The 25,265-nt window shown below is 44.1% G+C and overlaps 1 protein-coding gene across 3 annotated transcripts in view; it reads right to left on the bottom strand.

Annotated features, from left to right (window-relative positions):
- The window catches only part of ARHGEF40 (Rho guanine nucleotide exchange factor 40), a 69,295-nt gene extending 49,226 nt beyond the window's left edge, over positions 1 to 20,069 (bottom strand). The window contains exons 1-8 of one of the 3 annotated variants that reach the window (XM_083145280.1): positions 19,117 to 20,069; positions 7,912 to 8,109; positions 5,600 to 7,334; positions 5,219 to 5,398; positions 3,437 to 3,551; positions 2,243 to 2,339; positions 1,952 to 2,041; positions 1,378 to 1,485 (exon numbers count right to left, since the gene is read on the bottom strand). In XM_083145280.1, the coding sequence (XP_083001406.1) occupies positions 1,378 to 1,485; positions 1,952 to 2,041; positions 2,243 to 2,339; positions 3,437 to 3,551; positions 5,219 to 5,398; positions 5,600 to 7,334; positions 7,912 to 8,109; positions 19,117 to 19,119 (2,526 nt within the window). In that variant the 5' untranslated portion in view covers positions 19,120 to 20,069. The remainder of the gene's footprint in view (positions 1 to 1,377; positions 1,486 to 1,951; positions 2,042 to 2,242; positions 2,340 to 3,436; positions 3,552 to 5,218; positions 5,399 to 5,599; positions 7,335 to 7,911; positions 8,110 to 19,116) is intronic. The other 2 variants (XM_083145278.1, XM_083145279.1) reach the window with 2 other exon arrangements.
- Between the last annotated feature and the right edge of the window lie 5,196 nt (positions 20,070 to 25,265).

Here is a 25,265-nt window from a genome sequence, read left to right as displayed (position 1 = left end):
GAAATGGAGGGATAGCAGAAGGTATCTACTTAATATTTGCAATTAACTCCTGAAAATGGGTGTTTTCAGGGATGTGGTTGCAAAAATGCAATAATAAATGGTCCCCTCAGTCACATACAATACAGTATATCCAATTAATCAGCAAAGTGTCCTGGTGCATCCTTATTGCATTGCAACGCGTTTTTTGTCTAAAAAAAAAAGCCTGACGTTAGTAGCGTCGGAACTCGGCAGCTCACTCGCGCCAGGCATCTTCTGCTGCATGACGTATTGGCGCTAGGTGTATGAGAGTGCATCTGTGTATAACTAAACACATAGTAGGCACCCATAAATATTGGAGCTAAAGCAATACACACGCTATGTAAATGGATTCAATTCCTAAGGGCATGCTATCTCAGGGTTGTCACTGGTTCCTGCTAAAGGGCACACACGCAGTGCAGTGGGTGGTAAGGCATGGAGGTGGCTAAGATAGCAGATACAGGTAATAGCACTTACAGTACTAGATACAGTATGAGCTGGTAGGATAAAGGCAGATAATAAAAGATAACAATTTGGGGGTGATGGTACAGTAGAAGACTATGGGGAATGATATGGTGAGTGGAGGTACTACAGCAGTGACATCTAATTTTGATGATGATGTTGTTGATGATGATGACTGTGTCACCGTTTCTTTGGATGCATATGTATTTAAGATCTCAGCTGTACATATCTTCAGGGCATGTGTGTCTTCTACAGTATATAATAAACACGTATGCATATGCCGGTATGTGCAAGAAACAGACAGAACCCTCACCCATGTGTTCAGCCAATGCAGAATTATTCTGCTTTCTGCACTTATTCAGTATAACGTATTGCCTGTAAGTCTGAGCTTTCCATTCAAGTTTTAGTTATCACATGGATAATTGGCTAGAGTCTCCATGCAATGGGATACTTAACATTAAGCAGGACCACATGAATTCTTGTATTATTCCAAATAAAAATTGTGTGCAATGTTTTCATTTAGCAATAGGAGAGCCAGAAATCCTCTGTCACGCCAGATGTGATTGTCTGGTTATTCCATCTGCCTCTGACCGAGCCCTTCATAAATCAGGATGTGATCAGTGGCAAGGATGCATGTTTAATATCCGTGATGGCTAATGGCAGTTTCCTATACACGTCCATATATACACGTGTATCTCATACAGGGCCAGATTCTCTAAGCTTCAAAAGTGATAAAACCGAGAGTTATAAACAGCTAGCCAATCAGCTCCTACCTGCCATGTCACAGACTGTGTTTGAAAAATGTCAGACAGGAGCTGATTGGCTGTTTATCACTCTCCATTTTATCAATCTTGAAGCTTAGAGAATCTGGTCCACAAGATGAACAGATGTACACCTCACCTGCTGGCTCTTCACGCATTCACTGTGTATATATGGTCTCTTTCCCCCAAGACTCTCCGGCAGCTCCTCCGCTTCCACAAACTGTGTCAGCTCCGATGTCAGCACAATCTACAGGGCACAAAGAGAGGCATGGCAATATCAGGACACACACACTGAGTAGTGACAACACATGTAACTCTGACAACTAAGAAGTCACTAGGTTTATTTTATTAAAGGGCCTATATAGATATGTAGTTGGTATGCATGCAGATGATAGTTTTCCATCTGCTCTACAATATTTAGGTCTATAGAAAGCTTTGAGGGGAAAACCCAAATGTTGAAATAGAAAGAAAAGAGCGGAGTTTCCATCCTACAGGAAAGTTTCCATTCTCCCGCTCACGCTAACACAGCCTGGTCCAGAATAAACTGCAGGGATATGGAAACACTGATGAGGAGTCACAAGTCTGTACACATGCCATCAATGCCACTCTTTATGCTGGAGGATGAGCAGATTGTGGCACCAGACTGTAGCGCTGTGAAGGTATCGCCCCTTATTTACTTATTCATTTACTGTGGAAGGAAGCTGCATTCTTGCCTGTGCATTGGGAAGGTCATTCTGAGCTGCTGCAGGGTTCTCTGTATCACAGACTAATAAGGTGCGGCTTATACATTTATGGACTGAGTCCTGTAGAAAAAAAAGATATTGTATATTATATCATGCTACAATGTAATATCATTCAGCTATCTTACCCTCTTCTTTATGTTTCAGCATTCTATGTGACTACTGCATGGCAGACCAATCACCTACAGAATACTGTACAGCTGCCCGCTCCCCCAGTCATGGCCTCATTAACAGCCAACATCTATGTTCTCAGGACATTGGTACCTTGCTGTGTTGGAGCATCTGTAGGAAAGTCTCAGGGTGTGTTGTGCAATCTCGCAGATCCAGGAGGAGGGTCACGCCCAAGTCACGAAGATCAGACCTGAGGAACAGTGAAAAAGATATAGAGTAGTCATCATCTCTGACCAATTCCCAATACAGACCTGCTGATTCATTATCCAATATACAGTTTTTCTTTATGTCACTGACCATTGGGTATCCAATAGTAATCCAAAGTCACATTTAAAGAACAATTGAAAAAAGTAAATGCAAAGCTACAGACCTCAGTGTGCATTCTAGCACCCGCTATGTTTGAAAACCCATGCAGTTCCTGTTCCGTGCCTGGGGTGTCGCTGTCTGCTGTGGTGTTTCTAGCCCAGGTCTGGTTTGCATATCAGTGCTGATATACAGACCACACTGTGCTAGAAGCACTACAGCAGACAGCGACTCCCCAGGTAGGGAAGAGGAACTGCATGGATTTTCAAAGATAGTGGGTTCTAGAATGCACACTAGACCTAGATTGCTTTGTCACAGACACATTTCTGTATTATAGGTCTTGGCACTAATAACTATTGCTTCATTTGTCTCTCAAAGTCTGCAATTTACAGCTCAGAAGACATCATTTGTTAAAATTTAAGTAGATTTTAAGGGGCACATTATCTTGATTCCCATATCCTGTCCTAAGACATTGGTTACATACTGTATTTACTATTTTCCAGATGTGTTGCCCTAGCTCACTTATTCCACACAACTGCCTCCCATTATCCGCTACTTATTCCATACTACTTAATTACACTATTTTATTTCCTTCAACTATTGCCTACTTCCATCCACCCTATTCCTCTCGCTTTCTACACTAGTTCCCTTCACTACCTTATTTCTTTCCTTTATTCCCTACTTCCTTATACATTAGTTAATTTCATTCAGTTTTAGTTCCCAGCACTGTCACCTGCTTCCTATCACTACTAAGTAACTATACTCCGTTAACGTGTCATATGGCATTTTAAAAGGTCACTTTGCAGATAGTTGTAGTTATGCAGTCTGTTTTCTGGCTTTTAATGACAGCTGGCAGATCCACTGATGGGCTCAGGAACCATTTTGTTTAGGGCTCAGTCCTGTAATCTGTGTTGGGATGTTAATTCCAGATTGAAGCCAGTATTGCTCTCTCCCTGCTTTTCCAACTATTCATTTCTTATTTACCTGAGAAGAAAGAACAGATATAAGATGGCCTCCTGGAGGTCTCTCTGTGTATTTTCCGCTGATGCTTTGGCTGGAAATACAACCAGCAATGCTCTCTTTTCCCTGTCTAGTCCTCCTGCAAAGCAACGACAGCAGTCAGAGACAACAACAGAGCTTGACTCTTCCAGAGACTATGGCTGCCCACCCGGAATGTATCACTTGTCGGATCCATAGTCTGATAGCATACTGATTATCTGGCAGACAGTGAGGAGCAATACATTTAGTACTTTATACAATATAGTTGGGTGTGATTTCATTGACCCTGATATAAGAATGACAAAGTTGTTCCCTAGAAGGTCTCATTCTCAGAGGGTTTCTGTAAAAAAAAGAAGACCTTAGAAGATTATAACAACTTCTTTAAAATAACAATTTAGCGTATGACCATTCTTCTCTGTACAAAAAACAGACTCTAAGCTCCAATAGGACAAAGACTGATATGAATGTTTTCGTATTCTTTATTTAGCAATGAGTATTAAGGTAGCAATATATAAACATGAAATAGAAATAATTAAGTCACCTTCATGTGTTACACCAGATTATATAATATATGTGTGTTTTATTTATTATGAAATAGAAAAACTAAATTTAAGTTAAATAAATCAGTTGTGAAAAATGTTTTTACTAAATAAAGAAATATAGCAATTGGCCACTTTGGCTAGCTGCTGTACACTGCATGGTATAAAACAACATAGGAAGAAAATATGTATAAAGACGTATATAAATAAGTATAGTAATTAAACAAGATGTAGAGGTAAGAGGACCCTGCTTACAATCTTACAGGATATATTTATTCTTGTACCAACAACTTTAAATGAGAAATACTACATTTTAGTCACGAAGGTCAAACATGCTACAAGATCTAACACGATGCATAGTTATCATGGTGAACATCCATGCTGTTAACATGAAGCAACAGCTGCACTGTACAGCATAGAAGCGGTAATAATGCTTTATTATACTTTTGGCAGGCCCTGTCTGTAACAATCAACCTAAAAACACATTTAAAGAGTTGTTTTCTTAACTGAATGTCTAAGTGGATAGTTTTGGTATTAAATGTGATGGAGCTGATCACTTACAGTATATCAAAATAGATAGTGTATTTGGGTATGGGTCATTAAGTCGACACAATTTAGGTCGACATTGGGTCAACCACTGAAGGTCAACAGGCTATATGTCGACACTTGAAATAGGTCGACATGGCAGAGGTCGACAGGGTTAGAAGGTTGACACAACCATTTTTTTTTTTTTTTTGTCCTGAATGTTGACGCAGTCTCACTGCACTAGGCACACTTTTATTCTCTCACCACACTGTGGGCACATGTCGGCTCAAAAAAAAACGTGAAAAACCCATGTCGACTTTAGCCATGTCGACCTATTTCAAGTGTCGACCTAAGTCCTGTTGACCTTCAGTGGTCGACCCAATGCATGTGGACCTTAATAGGGTCGACATTATGACTGTATCCCTTATATTTAGTCTTCTTGTACAGAGTTTCCGGGAGTTCCTATAACTTTTTCCAATGCAAAAAACTAGTATGAAGCACTGGGAATTCTACAATGGTTAATCCAGATGAAGGATGTTAATAGTTTGTTTTGTTGCTTTTTTTTTCTCTGTGCATATATCTGTAAGTATTTATTTCTATTTGTCATCTCTACCTGTTTGTGCCCATTGCTCACTTTCCTACTTTATATTTAATGCATTTCGAATTCATTGCAAAATAAGAAAAACATAAAAATACATCATACCAGTCAAGCAGAATGCTCCGGACTCCAATATGTCCCAATTAGCATCTCTATGGAGACACTTTAAATCTGAGATGCAAGATGACTGCAGCAAAGGGTTCTGGGAAAGTGATGGCTCTGGCTCCGTAACTGCCAAGGTGGATGGTTCTTCCAGTTGGCTGGCAGGTGGTGTGACAGCATCTGCTAACAAAAAAAGCTGACAATGTAATGACTCAATTATTTTGAACGCTACAAAGATGAATCATTTTATTTGAAGTTGTCTATTTGAAATGAATTATTTTATTTTAAGCTTCTTATCTTTTACTGATGTTATGACATTTATACTCTATGATAAATATTTATACAGTATGATAATTATACCCAGCAATGCTGTGCACGTCTCACCAGATAGTTTTTGGTCATTTATCTCCAGATCATTTCTGTTAATTTCCTCTTCTGCTTTGGGGAGGGTGGCAGGTTCAATTCCCTCTTGCTTAGCATTAACTTTGGGCTGTTCCACCTTGTGAATTCCTTTCCTTGCATCTACCCGTACAGGCCCCCTCCCCCTCTTGTTTCTCTTTTTTCTTCTCCCCCGTCCAGTCTTATGAGACATTTCAGTGACCTGACCCCAAACATTATGTTTTCCTTTTCCTGGCTGAGGTTTTAGCTCATTAGTTGGCAGTTTTAAGCCCTCAATAGTATTATCCCCTTCTCTTGGTACATTGGATGTTTCTTGACCATCTGCCCATGTTCTGCTTGTCCTGATTAGTGAAGAAACTCCTGAATGACATGCTTCGCCAGGCGTATCCACTGACTGTCTGGTCTCCTTAAGTAACTGTTTTACAAAGTCTAATGGGTTGTCACTTTGGCAATCGACAATAGAAATTATATTATTATATCTGGATGTCTCACTTTGTCTCTCTGGGGACTGCTGTAAGTTGTCTCCAGGGGAAACTCTTTGGCACTCATCAGAAATGTTAACAGCATCTTTTATTACATCCTCTTTTTCTTTAGGAATATCAACTTTTAAAGAGCATTCTTTAAGTGTCTTTGTTAAACTCTCATCTCCTTGAGAACGGTCTCTATTTACAGCTCTCTCAGCTCCCCAAGATACCTCAGTCTGTTGCTCTGAGCAGTCCTTATCATTACATACTTTTCTTTCAGAAGAACCCCAAATCTGTCTCTCTGAAAATATGTCTCTCTCATCTCTCTGAAGGCAATGTAAGCCCTTTCTCCATTCAGCCACAACATCAATCTCCGTAGAACAGTTTCTTGTATCAACATCCCAATAACTGTGACCCTCGGCTGCAGACTTACTTTTTTCTCCAGTATTTGCGGTGCAAGATCTATTGTCCCATATTTCCTGAGACCTACCCTTTAAAGTGCTCAAAGAACCTAATTTTCCTGGCTTCCTCTGGTGCAGCCAAGCCTGGTGTCCTTTCTTTTTGCCTTTTCGGCTTGGTGCAGTCTTTGCCCGTGAAGCCCATGTGCCCCTAGGACTCTCTGATTTTTCTAATAACCCAGGATTTGGGGGACTAAGTTCCACATATTCCCCCTCTACAGAGTCTTTTGTAGAGCCAGAAATAGAGCTTAATAAGGGTGACAAAGCACCTTCTCTCCAGCTCTCAATATATTCTTGATTAGTTGAAAGATATGTGCTGAGTTTGGGATCCACCAAGTCTCCAATCGTGATACCTCCATCACCAGGACTTCTGCACTCCAGAGGTGGTATTATAGGACAAGGGGGGCATTTTCTTCCCACAATGAAGCCTTCTTTGTGGATAAAACGTGGATAAATGACTTCAGACCATGGTAGCCGAAGGACTTTTTCTTCCACGGAGGCTAGACAATTTTCAAGGCGCACTGAGCTACGGTCCTTATTAATACTATTAAGCCACTCCACGGAGAAAAGAAAGGAATGGGAAGATTCAGGCACCACAATCTCCTGGACACCACTACCATCCTGGGAAAGGCACTTAAGTACAAGTCTTGGAGAGCATTCCAAGTATGGCACTACTTGCAAGTAGAAGTCTCCAGTCTTTAGAAAGTGCCATGGAAGTGAAGAAAGCTGTATAAGGATCTTCTCACCGAGGCAGAGAGGCCATCCTTCATGGAAGAACAGAAATCCACTATATTGAGACTGCACAAAAGAAAAAGAAGGTTTGTCAAAAATAAATGATGCAGAAATATCTATAACTATCTTAGTATGGTGATAATAGATGAAAACAACAAATTATATATTCTTTTTAATATCTGAAACAAATATATATTTTTTTTTTACATAGATTTTAATTATTGTTTCTTAGTGGAACTAATCTTGTCTTGATGATCACTGTACGTCCGCAAGAAGACTAGCTGGATCATATAAATACATATCTGTAATGACTGCCAAAGTGTTAATTTAGCTCTTAGTGTTCCAGACCAGGATCATCCGATTCTCAGCTGCCCCAATAATGTTTTTTGGGAATTGTATAGGCCTGGTGTCCTTTCACCAGAGAAAGGGACCAACAGATGACTGTCCTGACTTTTTTCTTTAAAATTCAAAAATAATGGACATAGGTGTCCTAAATGGACAAGGAGGCCAAAGGCCGAGTGATGTAGAATAGAACGTAGGATCCTAGAACTTGATAGGATTCACCAAGGTGCTGATAATATTTATACAAACGCTGACCTACTGTAATGTAAGAACGATAAGATGGTATAGAGGAGACTCTTACACAAGCCTGGTGTTGGACATTCTGCAGGATTCTCTTGGCTGGTATGAGAAATTCAAGAGTATATCTCAGAGGGTCCTCACGATATGTCTTCTCTAGCACCGAGAACACCTGGGTCAGGAGAGTTGGAGCTGTCACTTCAAAGGGAGGGTATAGCGATGATAGAGTACTCTGCAGGCAATCCTCCACAGACTGAGGGGTCTGAAAAACACACATTTTCTATACATCATCCTGTACACATTTTAACAGGACAAAATGACAGTAACTTTTCGTAATCATGATGAAAATGCCAAATGCCCAAAGACTTTTTCAACATGTACAAATCTAAATGTATATTTTACAGTGATGAATCATCCAGTATTCTATTGACAATATCTACCATAGTCCCCCTCGGGGGTTTATGGACTTCTGTGCTGATTGACTCCCTACTACCCCCCCCCCCCCCCCCCCCCCAGCACCACCTAATTTTTAGCAGGCCTCCCCACTTTCCTATAATCAATTATTACATTATTGCCCAATTGCCCGTCCCAATAGTCATTTTTTAGGGCCCCCCTTGTTTTACATACATACACACAAACACAAATAGCATATACAGTATGCATACACACACACATAGCATACCTACACACACAGGATAGATAGATTGATAGATAGATAGATAGATACACACACACAGCATGCAGTGCATACATACATACAGCATAAAGTCATACACACAGCATACATATATACACATACACACAACGTACATACATAAATACAGCATACATACACATGCAGGATACCTACAAACATACAAATAGCATGCATACACACAAAACCCACACACAGCATATCATATACACACATACAGCATATAAACTCATGCAGCATGCCTACAAACATACATTTCTTCCTCACCCTCCATGGCAGCCATTACTCTGGGTTATTTCCTCTTCTCCTATGTTTAGACAGGTAGATTTGACTCCGCCCACCTTGGGTATATATCCTCCCATTCCTCCACACCCTGCAGTCTTTTCCTGTCTCAAAGTATAGGATAGGTAGATATGTAGATTTAAGTCAAGGTGCAAGAGATTCTCTGGTGTGGTGGCAAAGTCCATTCCTGAAACACAGAAACACTCCGCTATCTCAGCCTCATTACGTGACATTGACCACATACGCAAGTTCCTCTGGTTGGGGGGCACATATGCAGGAAGCAAGCTGTCAATGCCTGTGGTCCAAAACCGAACGCGCAATGTCTTAAAACCAAAGGGAAATGCGAGCAGTAGTAAATGCAGTGTGTCACTTTCAGGATCAAGTAAAGCACAAGCATCTAAGAATATTGTCGGACAACACCTCCGTAGTGGCATATGTCAACAAGCAGGGCGGCACCAAAAGTCAAGCCCTGTTGGAAGAAGTCGCAAAAATATTGCCGTGGGCAGAATCAAATCTGCTCTGGCAGATTTCCTCAGCAGGGAACAAGTATGGCCAAGGGAATGGGAATTAAATCATCAGGTGTTTAGGGAAGTAACACAAAGGTTCGGGGTTCCTCAAATAGACCTCATGGCGACACACATAAACAAGAAAGTCCAACGCTTCTACTCAAGGTACCATCTTCCAGGGTCAGAAGGAGTCTATGTGTTCTCCCTAAAGTGGGAGTTTAAACTCGCTTATGTGTTTCCCCCATTCCCGATGATTTCTCGCATCCTGAAGAAAATACGACAGGAACAAGCCACAGTGGTGATTATTCTCCCTTACTGGCCCAGGCGGAGCTGGTTCCCAACTGTCCTCAGGATGGTGGTGCAGGGGCCTTGGACTCTGCCAATGATCCCCGATCTATTGCATCAGGGTCCACTACTCCATGCAGGTATCAAAACATTGAAATTGACTGCCTGGATGTTGAGCGGGCGATTCTGACAGAGAAAGGGGTGTCAGAGCAGGTGGCAGGCTTTCTGTTGAAAGCAAGGAAGGCAGTTTCTTCAAAAATATACCACAAGATCTGGAAGAAATTCCTGTCCTGGGCTCAGACGTATCCTGAAAACATTAGGTTTGGAACACCTTGTGTCCTACAATTTCTCTATGATGGCTTTGTACTAGGACTGGCAGCCTCTACCTTAAGAGTTCAGATTTCTGCTCTATCTGTCCTCCTGGATAGGAAGTTGTCGGATGATCCACTCATCAAACGATTCATACAGGCATTAAAGAGAGAACGTCCAAGAGTTAAAGAGCCATTGGTTCTGAACGTCCTTATATCCGCTCCCTTTGAGCCATTGGACCAGGTATCTTTGAAGTACTTAACCTGGAAGGTCGTCTTCTTAACAGCTATCACTTCTGCCAGGAGAGTGAGCGAACTTCAAGCGCTGTGGTCAGAACAGCCGTACCTAAATATTTTTCCTGATAAGATAGTACTAAGAACAAATCCTGGTTTCTTACCAAAGGTAGTCTCAGGGTTTCACTTGAATCAGGAAGTAGTCTTGCCAACTTTCTTTCCAAATCCAAAGGATGCCAAAGAGGAAAGATTGTATAAATTGGACGTTCACAGAGCAATCTCAGTCTATCTTCTGAGAGTAAGCGAGTTTCGGAAGGTGAAACAGCTCTTCATTCTCCACTCGACCAAGAAAAGGAGAAGCTGCCTCTAAAGGAACGATAGCCCGATGGATCAAGGAAGCTATCTCGTTTGCCTATAGAGAAAACAATTTGGAAGTTCCACTAGGGCAGTCTCGACGTCGTGGGCCAACAGAGCGCTGCTCTCAGCGAAGGAAATATGTGCCGCAGCTTCCATCCATACTTTTTCCAATTATTATAATTTGGATGTATCTCCTGCCCACTTTGTGAAGGTGGTGCTCCAACAAGCTGTACTGTGATTATGTTTAATATATCCTTCTTGAGCATCATCTAGTGTGGTTTTTTCATTATCCCTCCCTTATTATTGTTTGCTTTGGTACATCCCAGAGTAATGGCTGCCATGGAAGGTGAGGAAGAAAGGATCTAATTATACTTACGATAATTCCGTTTCTTCCGACCCACTCCATGGCAGCCTAGATTTCCCTCCCTGTAATTATCCTTTATATAGGAGACACTCAAAAGACTGCAGGGTGTGGAGGAAGGGGAGGATATATACCCAAGGTGGGTGGAGTCAAATCTACCTGTCTAAACATAGGAGAAGAGGAAATAACCCAGAGTAATGGCTGCCATGGAGTGGATCGGAAGAAACTGAATTATCGTAAGTATAATTAGATCCTATACTGTAGCACACACTGCCAGTGCCCCCCCATCCCCACCCCACACCCACGGAGCACTAACCAACACCTTTGAGGAGAAGAGGAAGACATCAGTCTCAGACTGCCCGGGAGAGGAGCTGCTGCTGTTGCTGCACATGCTTCCTGTCTGTCTGTGTGATCCAGTCTGAGCTCTGCTGTTTGAAACATTGTTTCAGGCTGATATTGTGAGCAGGAGCAGAGAAGAAGACAAACAGAGCAGGTGCCGTTAGCAGTGCACGGCACCTTTTGAACCTCTGGCGCCTGGAGCTTGAGCTCCACTGGCTCCATGCTAGCAACGCCACTGCTTAGCTGCCCACGTTACCTCTCACTCTTTCTTAGTACTCAGCCTTTTTACACCTGTGTAACTCTGTTCCATTGAGTAATGATACTCTACGTCACACATAGTTGATGTGGTTTGGCTCCCACACCCCTTCTTTAAGTAGAAAACTCAGGAAAACATCTACAATCAAAATGTTAATAGGGTGATATCTAAATGAGCCCAAACAGTGGCGAGCAGACACCGAATACACGTCAAGTAATTTGTGTCCCCTCGCCATGCTTCGGGCTCATATTCCGTGGCCCCTCACCACGCTTCGGGCTCGGTGGCTCGCTGCGCTCACCACACTTTATAAACCTTATATAGCCCGGTCTGCTGAATATGCAGATCAACTGTGGCTATATAGCCAATGATCTGCAGGTTCAGCAGGTCTTGGTGACATCAATTAACAATATTGTTTACAGATATAGTTTGGAATGTACATTCATTGACTAGCGGCAACGCCGATATAGTTAACGGTGGTGCCTCTAATCGACTAGTGTGTATGAGGCTCTAGTGCAACTGGAATGGTCAAAATACTTGTCTTCCCTTAAAAATATACATTATTCATCACTCATTAAAATAACCTTAGCATAGAACGCCCTAGCATCCAATAGCTGTTATTAGTTGGTGCAATCCTCTGCTCTCCTGAAAAGGGGACATGCTGCACTGCAGTCCTATGGCCTTTGGTGGAATTGAAGCTCACTTGCATAAATCAAGACTCACATAGTTAACCTAAAAGGGTTTGTGCTGAGGAAACATATTATGCATACAGTGGTGCCTGTTAGAGGATCCCACATTATGCTGACATCTCACCCTACAACCACCTTTTGTTACAACATCAACTCAACCCACTGGTGTCTGGAGGGCCCATTTATTATACTGTAGATCACATATTCAATGTGATCTGGGTGGAATCTTAGAGCTGCCAGAGGCACTGCACATGCACGGCCAGCAATGACTGCACTGCACAGTCACCACTTCTGGGGGAACCATCTGCCTGGCTAGCTATGCAATCTGTAGCCCATACGCTACAATGGGCTACCCCCATCTGCAGATGCTTTGTATGCATGGTCAGCAATGACCACACTGCACAGTAGCCACTTCCAGGCAGGGTTCCAGTGGAAACCTCTTCCCACCAGCAATGCAATCTTTAGGGCAGTATTCAATCTGGGATTCCAACAGTCGGAATCCCAGGACATTTTCGCTCTGCTCAACAGTTACTGGACAGGTGAAATTCAACGTTTCCATGTGAACGGCTGTTGATTGTCAAGAAACGGCCTAGAATTCGACAATCGGCTTGTTAAAAAGTCAGATGTTTTGTCGAAATTCACCTTCAATGCTGTCAGTAACGGTAATATAATATCCATGTTCCATATAAACAAAGTCAAGAAATTGCAGGTGGTGATACAGACTTAGTAGCTCTATTCAATATGAATTGCATAACATCCCATGACAGCTCATTTCACTGGAAATATTATGCTGCAGATGCAGCAATCATGGCAAAAAACTTGCTTACTTGTTTATTAATGACGCATGCATGAAGAATTCTGCAAGGACAGCTCTTGTGGTATGAGCCGTCCTTTGCAATCATAAGACTTCCGGGTTCTGCACCCGGAGTCCTATCTGCGCATGTGTCAAGTGCCACGCAGCTGCCGGGGATGCTGGGAGGGATCCGGTTGGAGGCGAAGCATAGCAGGCGAAGCATAGCAGGCGAAGCGCGAAAAAAGCCAATAGTCTTCTATGGGCAACTCTGGTTTTAAAATCACGTTGCCCACCGCATCGTACCACATTCCGGGCATGGTGCATATGGGGGCTGCAGCCAAACCTCCGAAAACCGCAGTTTTTAGTTTGCTGCATCTCACCCTGTGAGAGTAGGCCTGCAGAAAATTCATTATGGAAAGACATAAAAAGATAAATCCCAAATATAGTTACACAAAAATAACTCTTCTGCAATACTGGTAAGAGCATTATTATGAAACAATGGTTATAGTGTCACATACACTGACAAGCATTTTATTAGCATTACAAACATTAGTAAAATGCATGTAATTACGGCCAGAAGGGTATGAGGCTTTAATACTTCCAGCAAGAAAATGCTAAAGCAACTTATCCAGTGGTTCCCACACTGCGTGCCTAGGCACGCCGGGTGCTAAGAGGCTTTTGCAGAGGTGCCTCGGCCTGGTGGTACAAGACCAAATCAAATTATTTATGGTAAAGGTGATAGGTTAGACCAGTGCTAGTGGCAGCCAATCATAAAGCATGTAGACAATTAGAAGCACAACTGTACACCACCACATAATGGTACCTATAGATGACAGGGAGGTACAATCTACTTAGGTTGTAAGTATGTTTCCCCCAAATTTATCCATAAAAAAAATGGTACTTCTTTACTTTCATGGCGCCACTACATAGGACAGATAGGATACTAGATAGGATACGATTTGTATGCGATTTGACATAAGATATCGCATAAGATATAGGATAAGATTTACTATCCATTTCATTACCCCACTATCCACTAGGGCGTGGAGTTGATTTTATATAGCGTGGCGAGCGCAGCGAGCCACCGAGCCCGAAGCGTGGCGAGCGCAGCGAGCCCCGCGAGGGGACACGGATGTTGTTTCAAAGCAAGTCCCCAATATTGCATGCAATTCCATAAAATACATTCCGTGTCCGCTCGCTGCGCTCGCCACGCTATATAAAATCAACTCCACGCCCTAGTGGATAGTGGGGTAATGAAATGGATAGTAAATCTTATCCTATATCTTATGCGATATCTTATGTCAAATCGCATACAAAATCGGATCCTATCTAGTATCCTATCTGTCCTATGTAGTGGCGCCGTGAAAGTAAAGAAGTACCAAAAAAATTCTCCTAGGTGTGCCATATAGTGGCTATGCTGCATTAAGCAGCATGGCCCTTGTTCCGACATAGTACAAATAGACTGTGGTACACAGTCCATTTCTATTTTGATTCTGATACAGCAGGGCCACACATCGGGATCGCATACGACAAAACACAATGCAATTTGCACTATTTGCTATGCAATTTTGACAATGTGTACATAGCAATATTTTGTATATATTTTGTGACACTATTGAGGTTAGTGCCCAATTCAGCCAAAATACATTCTTGGTCAGATTGCCATTTGTACAACGTCTGCATCATTTACAGATAAATCAGTGCCTGAAATTTCAAAACAAATGGAAATATGTAGGGAAGGTAAGGGTAGGTACAATAATGGTATTTTATTCTATCACTGTTAATATTGGGATATCTACTACTATAACTTTGTAATTGTGTTTTTACAATTTTGTAACTTTCTGCAAAAAGTTACAGGATGTACGCTACATGTGGGTACAATATAGTAAGATGGTACAAACTAAAGGCCCCCATGCACTTGTCCGACTTGTGGCTAAGACAAGTCGGACCTAATTTTCCTTGAACTTCCCCGTCAGCTCCCTGAGAGTCCTCACATCCAATGGGAGCAGGGACCAAATAATTTGATGGTCGCCGACCATCGCGTGGTTTGGAACGAGCATGCTAAATTAGATGCTAGATTTTGCTATGGGGCCCAGAAGGTGCTAGTTATGCCCCTGGGCAGTACCTAGTAAATTTTTACCCGACGCCTGTCAGGATTCCCTCCTTCACGATGCCGGTATATTAACCGCTGGCATCCTGACCACCGGTCATCCATATGTATCCCTATACTGACTATACTAACAACTTTCAGTCCTTTGTAATGGTAAAGGGGTCATGTTAGAAGTCTGGGGTAGTATAGACGTGAGGCTTTGTGTTTTAATGTTGCATATTCAGACCAGACATTAGTTTAAAATGTAACTGGATCGTGCATGTGTTGGGGGAGACTTTTGTGTGAGGTAACAGTAACTGGAATTTGTATATACAGACAAAGATGTATCAGGATTACAGTCTATTGCACCATTGCTATCTCAATCTCACTTTGCTGGCCAGCTGTTTCCTGTTATATCTTGGCCAAAAAAACGTTCGCTTATGTCCAAGTTTCAGCAAACTACCGAACGGAACTGAAGTAAACTTAGAGGAAAAAGTTTGGGGCCCAGAAATGACAAGAGACAGATAGCCAAAAATCTCTCACCACAGTTTCTAGTGTGTGAACATGCTATCACATTAAACTTTATGGGTACAACTACCTGTGGCATTTCCTAAGTTTAAACAGATCAATGAGCAACACAAGTCAAAATATATTGACATCTTTTCTGTTCTCTATTTATTGTACTAATTCAATTAGTAAATTATTTTTGTTTTAATATGCAGTGTGGTATGATTTGCCGACAGTCAGGATCCCAATGGTCAGTATACGACATCGAAATCCCAGCCTCTGCTATTCCGATAGGGGAGGGAGCGCAAAAAAAGCCACAGGTTCTAGTCTCCCTCTATGGGGTCGTGGACCCCTACGAGGGAGAATAGCCCCTGTTGGTCAGAATCATGACTGTTGGGCAGTTATACAGTCGTGATTTTGATGTCAGTATACTGACCATCAGAATCCCGACTGTCGATGACTCATCTGCCACCCTTAATATAATGGGGTCCATCAGAAAAGAAAGGATGCAAACAAGGGTAGAACTACTGATAGGAAAATGTGAAAGGATGTAACTCTTATACAATATCCTGCACTGTAATAAGTTTTATGATGTTTTGTATGAGGATCCTGTATGACTATATATATTGGAACTGACAACTTTTAGCAAGCATGTACAAGCATATTCTTAGTGGGTGGGGTATAGTCATTAGTGCAACAACGGAATCCAGACTACCAGACAGCGGTGCAAGCGCAACAAAGCCTCTTGCGGGCTCGGTGGCTCGCTGCTCATAACCTATTCCATTCTCCCTCTATGGGGGTCGTAGACCCCAATGAGGGAGAATAACTCTTGTCTGTCGGATCCCGACTGTCGGGGTTTTAACAGTCGGTATTCCGATGTCAGTTTAATGACTGTTGGAATCCTGACTGCTGGGAGGTCATCCAGCACCCATTGTTACCTACAGCTATTGTATTATCAGTGCACAAAACATTGCATGGCTGATACAGAGTTGTTCCCAGTTTGCATGTACAGAATTAGAGGCATATTTAACAAGTGATAGTCTTGTTAAATGGTGATCCAGTCAATCAACTTCTAACCAGTATTGGGTCCAGAGATGGGGCTGCAGAACAGTCCAAAATTGAAATAGGGGAGTTACACTATCTCCCCAAACTCTGCTGGCACTGACTCACTGGTTCGGGATGCGGTCATTTGGTCTACAGCATTATGGTCGACAGTCATTAGGTTGACACCATTAGGTCAACACCATTAGGTCGATATGGGAAAAGGTCGACATGAGTCTAGGTCGACATGGGAAAAGGTCGATATGGTTCTAGGTCAAAAGGTCATTAGTTCGACAGGTCGTTAGTTTGACAATGTCTAGGTCAACAGTCAAAAGGTCGACATGGAGTTTTCCACTGTTTTTAGAGCCAACATGTGCCAACAGGCGGTATTTCCTGCCCTACCATCCACTAGGGCGTGGTGGGAGTATAAAATAGTGTGCCTGAAGCATCGCGAGCGTTGCGAGGGGATGCAGTGCACTTTAAACTATGTCCATGTTGACTGTGTTGAAAAAAACAGTAAAAAACCCCATGTCGACCTTTTGACGGTCTACCTAGACATTGTCGAACTAATGACCTTTCGACCTAGAACCATGTCGACATATTGGTGTCAACCTAATGACTGTCGACCATCATGCTGTAGACCAAATGATCCCAACCCACTGGTTCTTGGTGTGGAGCCCCTTGCTGAATTTTGGGCTGTGCTGCAGCCTGGCCCCTGGAGCATCATTTAACATTCGCAACAAGAATATCACTAACCTAGGTGTATGACGAACTAAAATGATTGTAGAAGTGAACCATTACAGAACTTGCCCATGGCAATCAATCAGCTGCTACCTATAATTTTATAGAAAGCACTTGATTGGTTACCACAAGTAACTTCTCCACTGGCTCACTTCTCCACTGTTTTCACTGCCACATAAATCTGGTCCTATGGGCAAGATGTTAATACAGAGTTGCCTACCTGACCCTCTCCTTCAGGGAGAAAATGCTCTGCTCCTGGACGGTGTGTCGCCACAGGTGACGGCAATCATACATTATCAGGGAAGCCCAGGAACAGAGCATTTTCTCATTGAAGGAGAGGGTCAGGTAGGAAACCCTGTGTTAATAACCTCCCAGTTCTGTGGCCGGGTGGGATGCTATATTTAAAGGGGAAATCATTTACAAGGCACATGCCTTGTAAATGATTGCCCCTTTTCAGCACATCCGCTTAACTCGGAGGCCATTAACATATAGCCCAATATGAATATTTATTGCCCACATGCAGTTGTAAGCTTCTTTGTGGCCATGCCGGCCCTATCTATGGATTTCATAGCACTTAGTATTATTAGAAGAACACACTTAACCCATTCCCATCCTTGGTGCAAAAGATGCCATTGTATGCATGCTAACATGTCCGGACAGCCTGCCAATGATGGAAGACCCCTAACAACTTAGATCCACCTAGTCAGCTGCATATGGCTGAAACGCATACAATACTGCAAAGCCCATACTTGCATACATTTAACTACAGAGCATGCTCCGTGTGAAAAGACGCAAGATGTGTTTGGCAAATGGACTTGCGTTCAGTTCTGCATAGGTCCCAGTGTATATTTACATGGGAAAGTTCTATGTTTTACTGCATGTATTAATATTCAGTATACAATCATGTCTGTGTGTGTCCTTGCTCAGCCATAACACCAGCTGCAAATCATTAAATGTGTGAGATCATTTCTTCCTGGAGAGAGAGCAGGGAAGAAAGGAGACAGACAGAGAAGTAACGTGAGGGAGAGTGAGCTGAATGTGGGAGGAGGACAGAGGATGAAAGAGAGTAGAGAGAAGAAATAAAGGGGGAAGAAGCAAAGTAAATGGTCAGTGATAAAGAAAGATAAATGATTAGGAAGCAGATGATGGCCTGAATAATTGCTATGAGGCTAAACAGATGGAAGTAACCTACACAGTATCATACCTCCCAACATGACCCTCTCCAGGAGGGACAGAATGCTCTGCTCCTGGACTTCCCTCTTAATATCTGATTACCATCACCTGTTTCCAACAGGTTAATTGATAAGAAAGGTGTTTTACCACAGGTGATGGTAATCATACATTAAGGGGAAAGTCCAGAAACAGAGCAATGTGTCCCTCCTGGAGACTGGGTCATGTTGGGTGGTTTGCAGTATGGTGTGGACCACTGCATCCTGTCCATGCCCTATTTTCAGCCCAAAATCTCAAACTGTTACCCACCAAGTCCTCCATACAGCAGATAACCCCTCCTCACCCCAATCTGCACTGCAAGCCCAGACCATGTCATGCAGACAGCATTCCCCATAGGAAGTATGTTTAGCTGAGAAGCAGATTGGTGGTAATTGGAAACAGATTTGGATAGAGATTCTCTGAGCGAGACTGAAACAGACAAAGAAATAAGGGAGAGGGGGATGTGAGAGCATAGGACAGAGAGCAGAGCAGTGATAGAAAGCAGCAGATGCCCACTATGGCAGCAGCCAGTTTGTATAAAAGGAGTGAGACAGTGGCAGACAGGGCAGTGCCACCCTCACCATGTCTTGCTGCGGATGCACAGTCACATATCTATGCGGGTTGCCTCTGCAGCTGTCTGTGTCCTTGTCCTGCAGTCTCGGTGACACAGTCTCAGGCAGTCTCACTGTGTGTGTGTGGAAGTCTGTCTCCTGGCAGCAGCATCTCTCCTCCTCGCTCTCTCTCTCTCTCTTTCTGCTGCTGCTGCTGACACTGGGGGACCTGTTAGGGGGTGAGCCAGAGCAGAACCCCCCTCTTCTACTCTCACCGCCTCTCTAGCGCTCTGATTTGTTCTCTCTATTTTACACTTTCTCTGTTCTTTGCTTTTTAACACCTTTCCCTTTTATTAGTCCCGTCTCTATTCCTTTCCGAAGCTAAATGCCAGAGTTTTCCCACACTTTATAGTTAGGACTCTTTCCCTTTTTCTGTCCCTGTTCTCTCATCTTCCTTCATCTCCTATTACTCCTTTCACTTTCTCCCTCACTTCCCCATATGCCACCGTCTGCCTTATCAATTCCCCTATCTCCCCCTATAGTCTCTCCTTTCCTGTCACTTCTGCAAGTACTTCCCCTTCTATGCTTCCTATGTGCTTCTAGTTCTTCCCTTATCTGTCGTGTCTTTCCGTTGTCCTGTGTCTAGCTCTCCGCTGCTATTCCTGCTGTCTCTTTCTTTCTCTCTCCCTCTCTCTCATATATAATCTTTCATGTCAGAGGCAGGGAAATGTTTCAGATTTTTCTGGAAAGTGGATGCAACAATCCTTCCTTTGTTTCCATGCCTGGGGTCACAAGGATATTCAGCAGCGCAGCCATGAATGCTGGTATCAGTGTGTCACCGTGTGCTGAGTGATGCTGATTGTCTGTGTCAATGTGGCTGCAGCTATACAGACTCGTGTTCCCCATTCCTCAGCCCGAGCCCAGCGCTGACACTGAACAGTACAGCCTGCACTTCTGTCTGTAGGCTCCAGTCCCAGCCCAGCTGCTGCTGCTGCGGTGCTGCCGACTCTGTAGCAACTCCGTCAGTCACTCCTGACTCCTGAGTGCTGACTCCACTCAGACAGATTCTCCTCACTCTCACTTACTGGTGGCTAAACTTAGCTGACAGTGACATACCTCCCCTTTTGCTGAATGCATACTGCATACAGTAGTACAAAATGTTGCTTTGTTGAAATAATGCATATACTATATTGCCCAGGTACTAGGACATATTATTCTGGTGTTCCTATAGAGATGACATTCTGCATGTTGCAATCTTATGAAATACAGCACTTATTTTATGACAGCACTTATTCGTGCAGAGATTGTTTATGATTTTCAGAAAGCCACAGTTATCATTTTACTAGTTACCAGCTTGTCAAAATACACAAAAAGGTGAATACTCGTGCCCTGTTCCTGGATATAGATTTATCTCTCGTCTATTTGGCACTCACTCCCGGGATAGACGAATCCACACCAGACTAGAGACTAGAGAGGGGGAGAAAAAGATTCAGTAAGAGGCACAATACCGAATAATGATGTTATACCACGATGTATGACCTCTTTACTGACCTTTCTTTAACTCCCTATATGTACATAAAGGTTTCTTTCCACTTGGTCTCAGCTGATAAGGTGCATACACACGGGGGCGATTTTGTACACTATCGTGGGAAATATGGTCGCTAAACGACCATATTGCCCACGATGGGAGTGTGCACCGGCGATATATCACCGGGTGCGCGCTCCCGTATTTACCTCTGTAGTGATCGCTGGTCGCAGGAACATGCTCCTGCGACCAGCTGATTACCACTGCCGGGCTCCCCCAGCAGTTTCTTTTTCATCAGCGACCATCTCTGGTCGCTGATGAAAAGGAGAAACTGAGCAATATATTGCTCAGCCATATATTGCTAGCAATATATGACTGAGCAATATATCTCCCCCGTGTGTACGGGGCTTTACTTTAGACATAAGGATATTTTCTCACCTTAAGGCAGTGCCCTATGTTCCCATAAGGGTTAATTTTTGCAAATCCTTGATAATGAGAGACTCCAAACTTCAAGCCACTACAAACAAATCAATTTATTCCAATAAAAAATATAAAACAATCCAGGTTTCCATCAGTACCACACTGATGTAGTGCAGGATACCCAGAAGTAGGGTGGCCAATCCGGGATCCCGGGATTTGGCCCCCAAAACGCCGGGATTTCAATCCCGGGATTGGAGTTTCCGCAGTCGCAGTCTAATGCCGGGCAGCGTCTGAGCACTCCCTCAGACGCTGCCCAGCTTCTCCCGGCACCCGGCAGAGCAGTGCTGCGCAGCGTGACCTCTCAGCATGACGAGATCAGAGATCACGCTGCGCAGGCAGAGGTCACGCTGACTGTATGAAGCCGCGCCGCCTGCGAAACTAGCCAGCGCGCCAGCCCACCCAGCGCGCCAGCAAGCAGGCAAGGAGCATGGACCACCCGTCCCCACACCCAGCAACCCGGCAGTATGAAGATCACCGCGCACCCGGCCACCCATCCACCCGGCAACCCTGCTGCACCTGCAAATGTAAGTAAATGCGGAGCAGCCAGGGCGTTTTTTTTTATTAGGAAAGCCGATCCCGGGAATCCCGGTAATGAGCATTTTTCAATCCCGAATCCCGGGATTGAAAAAAATGCCCCGGGATTGGCTTCCCTACCCAGAAGGCTATGGGTCATTGAATGAACCCACCAAAGGTCGACATGCATTAGGTTGACCACAGAAAGTCGACATGGCTTAGGTCGACACCTCATATAGATCATCATGCTTAAGGTTGACATGGATGGAAGGTCAACAGAAGAGACCATGTTGAAAGAAACCTTTATGTACATATAGGGAGTTAAAGAAAGGTCAGTAAAGAGGTCATACATTGTGGTTTAATATCATTATCGTGCCTCTTACTGAATCTTTTTCTCCCCCTCTCTGGTGTGGATTCAACTATCCTGGGAGAGACTAGTGCCAAATAGACGAGAGATAAAGTTACATTGTCATCTATATCCCGGAACAGCACATGAGTGTTCACCGTTTTGTGTATTGTATATGTGATAGGACTGGTATCCTGAGTGTGACACGGTACTGCAGTTCTGGGGTGCGGTATTTCCTCTATATTTTTGTTTGTCAGCATAGCGGTAATGTCAGCATCGGGGGCTGTGTGCACCCAGAGTGACACTTGAATTCCTACCATACAAGTGGAGCAACATTAGCTTTTTATTATATAGGTACTTAGAGTTGCTTGGGTTTGGCTGTGCAATTAGCATTACTTGAACTTTATCCTTCTCTTGCTTTAAGCTTGACTGATCTTTTAGCAGACCCAGATGGTGGCTGCCTTGTGTCATCTGAAGTTCTTATCCAAATCTGTCCAGCAGAAGGCCCTAAACAGGCTGCCCGTGCCAATGATGTGTCCGGCACCTTTTTTCTTAAACCCAATGTACTCTACACCCTCTGAGTTATGCAATTTTGGCATCTCTTGCTTCCGTGGCCCACTTTGTGTTCTGGCCGGACCACTTTTGTGAACCCCCGCGTGTTGGGATTGGGGTTTTAGTAGCTGCTAACCTAATCTGAACCCAATCAAGCAGGTCACATTGGTTTTGTCCAAATTGGTCCAACAGTGTCAAAATGCATACCTGATCCATGAGCAGAGTGCAGACATGCACTGCAGGACAGCTATCTTGGAACACCAGATTGGACAGATGAAAGCAGCAGTGCAGCTATTCAGGATAGCTGTGGTAGCCAGGCGGTACTACAGAGAATGCACTAGAGCAGGCATGTCCAACGTTGGCCCTCCAGATGTTGTGAAACTACACATCCCAGCATGCTTTGCCACAGTTTTGCTATTAGAGAATGCTAAAACTATTGCAAAGCACTCTGGGATGTGTAGTTTCACAACATCTGGAGGGCCAACGTTGGACATGCCTGCACTAGAGTCTTCCAATAACCAGGAGCAGGATAGCAGTGGCAATTCCGCAATGCTCAGGGACCGGATAGATACACCTTTGGCTGGTTGGTAATTAGCCACAGGCTCTGTGAGCCTGATGAGTTCACCACAGGTGGCTAGTCAGCACAGCCTGTCAGCAGTTCACACTTTCAGACAGTGAATACAGCATGCAGAAAACACACAAGGTCCAGGCAGGGCCAGCTCTACCATTAGGCAGCTTTAGGAAGCTGCCTAGGGTGCCAGGATCTGGGGGGGGGCGCCACCAATTTGCTTATCAAAAAATGAAGGTTTTTAATGCAGGTGGTGGCTGTGGAACTTCTAAGACCTCACATCCATACTTTTCTTAGAGGCATACTTCCCTACTTTGCTGGCCCTCCTCCTTATACTCTATTGTGGGTGGCAAACTGGACCTTCAGGGAAAGCAGGGGACTGGCCCACATTCCCCAGGGGCTAGGAGAACTATATTTCTCTTAAACCCCATGTCCTCTACCCCCTCTAAGTTATGCAACTTTGCCATATCTTGCTTCCCTGACCCACTTTTTGTAGTGGTAAGACCCTGAGACCCCCACGGGGACGTGAACCTAATATAGACCCATATAAGTCATCTTACATTGGTTCCGTCCTACTCGGTCCAACAGTGTCCGAATTCATATTGGACAAACAGACAAATAACAGACGACAAACATGTAAGAGACTATACATATTGAGTTAATCCTGTATATCTAAAGCTGGCCATACACTTATCCGATTTGGACACTTTTCATCCAATTTTGCCGGATGAAAAGTGGCCAGTCGCAGGTGTTTGACATCTGATCTGTTCTAACGCGCTGTTCTGAGTCATAGACCAGGCCTGCTTGCACATCTGACAGCGGACCTGCTTGCACATCCAACACGGACAGCCATCCATTAGCGGGGAATGGGATCGCATGCAATATATCACATGTAAAATGACTGCATACATGGGCGCCGGAACGGAGGGGGCAGCTGTCCCCCCCCCAAATTACTGAGGCGCTAAAGTACCGTGGGCCCGTCTGTGTCTTGATGTATGTGTGAGGTCTTTTCTACACTCACATATCCTGCAGTGCTATGCGCGCTGGCGCCGCTGCGCCGGGTCTCTCCATCCATCCTCCCTGTCAGACTCAGTCCCCTCCCTGCCGGCCGCCCTGCCCAGCGGTGTTTGATTGACACTTACAGTGTCCGACGCCGCGGCCGCCCGCCCCCTGCTGCTTCAGCGACGAGCGTCGCATGGGCATGGCATCCAGCATCCAGGTCCCCAGCGCGCTCCAACCCCATCCTGCTGCGGCCAGCGTGTCTGCCCTGCTGTGTATGGGAGGGATCCAGGCAGCAAAACAAAAAAAGTAAGTTGAGATCTCTAAACTTGCTCACAATTTGAGTTAATGTACATTGGGGATGTATTAAGTTATGGGGAGTGTGTGAACAATTGATGTTCTGGGCATATGAGTGGTGTGGGGACATGTTCTGGGCAAATGAGGGATGTGGGGGCATGTGCTGGGCATATGAGGGATGTGGGGGCATGTGCTGGACATATGAGGGATGTGGGGGCATGTGCTGGACATATGAGTGGTGTGGGGACATGTGCTGGACATATGAGGGATGTGGGGGCATGTGCTGGACATATGAGGGATGTGGGGGCATGTGCTGGACATATGAGGGATGTGGGGGCATGTGCTGGACATATGAGGGTTATAGGGACATGTGCTGGACATATGAGGTATGTGGGGGCATGTGCTGGACATATGAGGGTTATAGGGACATGTGCTGGACATATGAGGGATGTGGGGGCATGTGCTGGACATATGAGGGTTATAGGGACATGTGCTGGACATATGAGGGATGTGGGGGCATGTGCTGGACATATGAGGGTTATAGGGACATGTGCTGGACATATGAGGGATGTGGGGGCATGTGCTGGACATATGAGGGATGTGGGGGCATGTGCTGGACATATGAGGGATGTGGGGACATGTGCTGGACAAATGCTATTTTGTTACTAATAAAACTATAGTGTTTTTCTGTTACTCTATTACTATTGATGAAAACATATTTCATTAACTATCAGGGGGTAACATATAGCAATTTAGGGGGCACCAAAATGAGATTATATCTTGCCCCCCCCAACCTAAAAACGTTCCAGCGCCACTGACTGCATACGATATATACTGCTGCATCGGAGCTTCAAGAGGGATCAGCTGCGACTTCTCTAGACCCAGTGGAGAAGTCACAG

This window comes from Crinia signifera, chromosome 1 (genome assembly GCF_055691185.1).
Source record: "Crinia signifera chromosome 1, ASM5569118v1, whole genome shotgun sequence".
NCBI lineage: Eukaryota > Metazoa > Chordata > Amphibia > Anura > Myobatrachidae > Crinia > Crinia signifera.
Note: the sequence above shows the minus strand (reverse complement) of the source record. Positions and strands in the feature narration are given on the sequence as shown.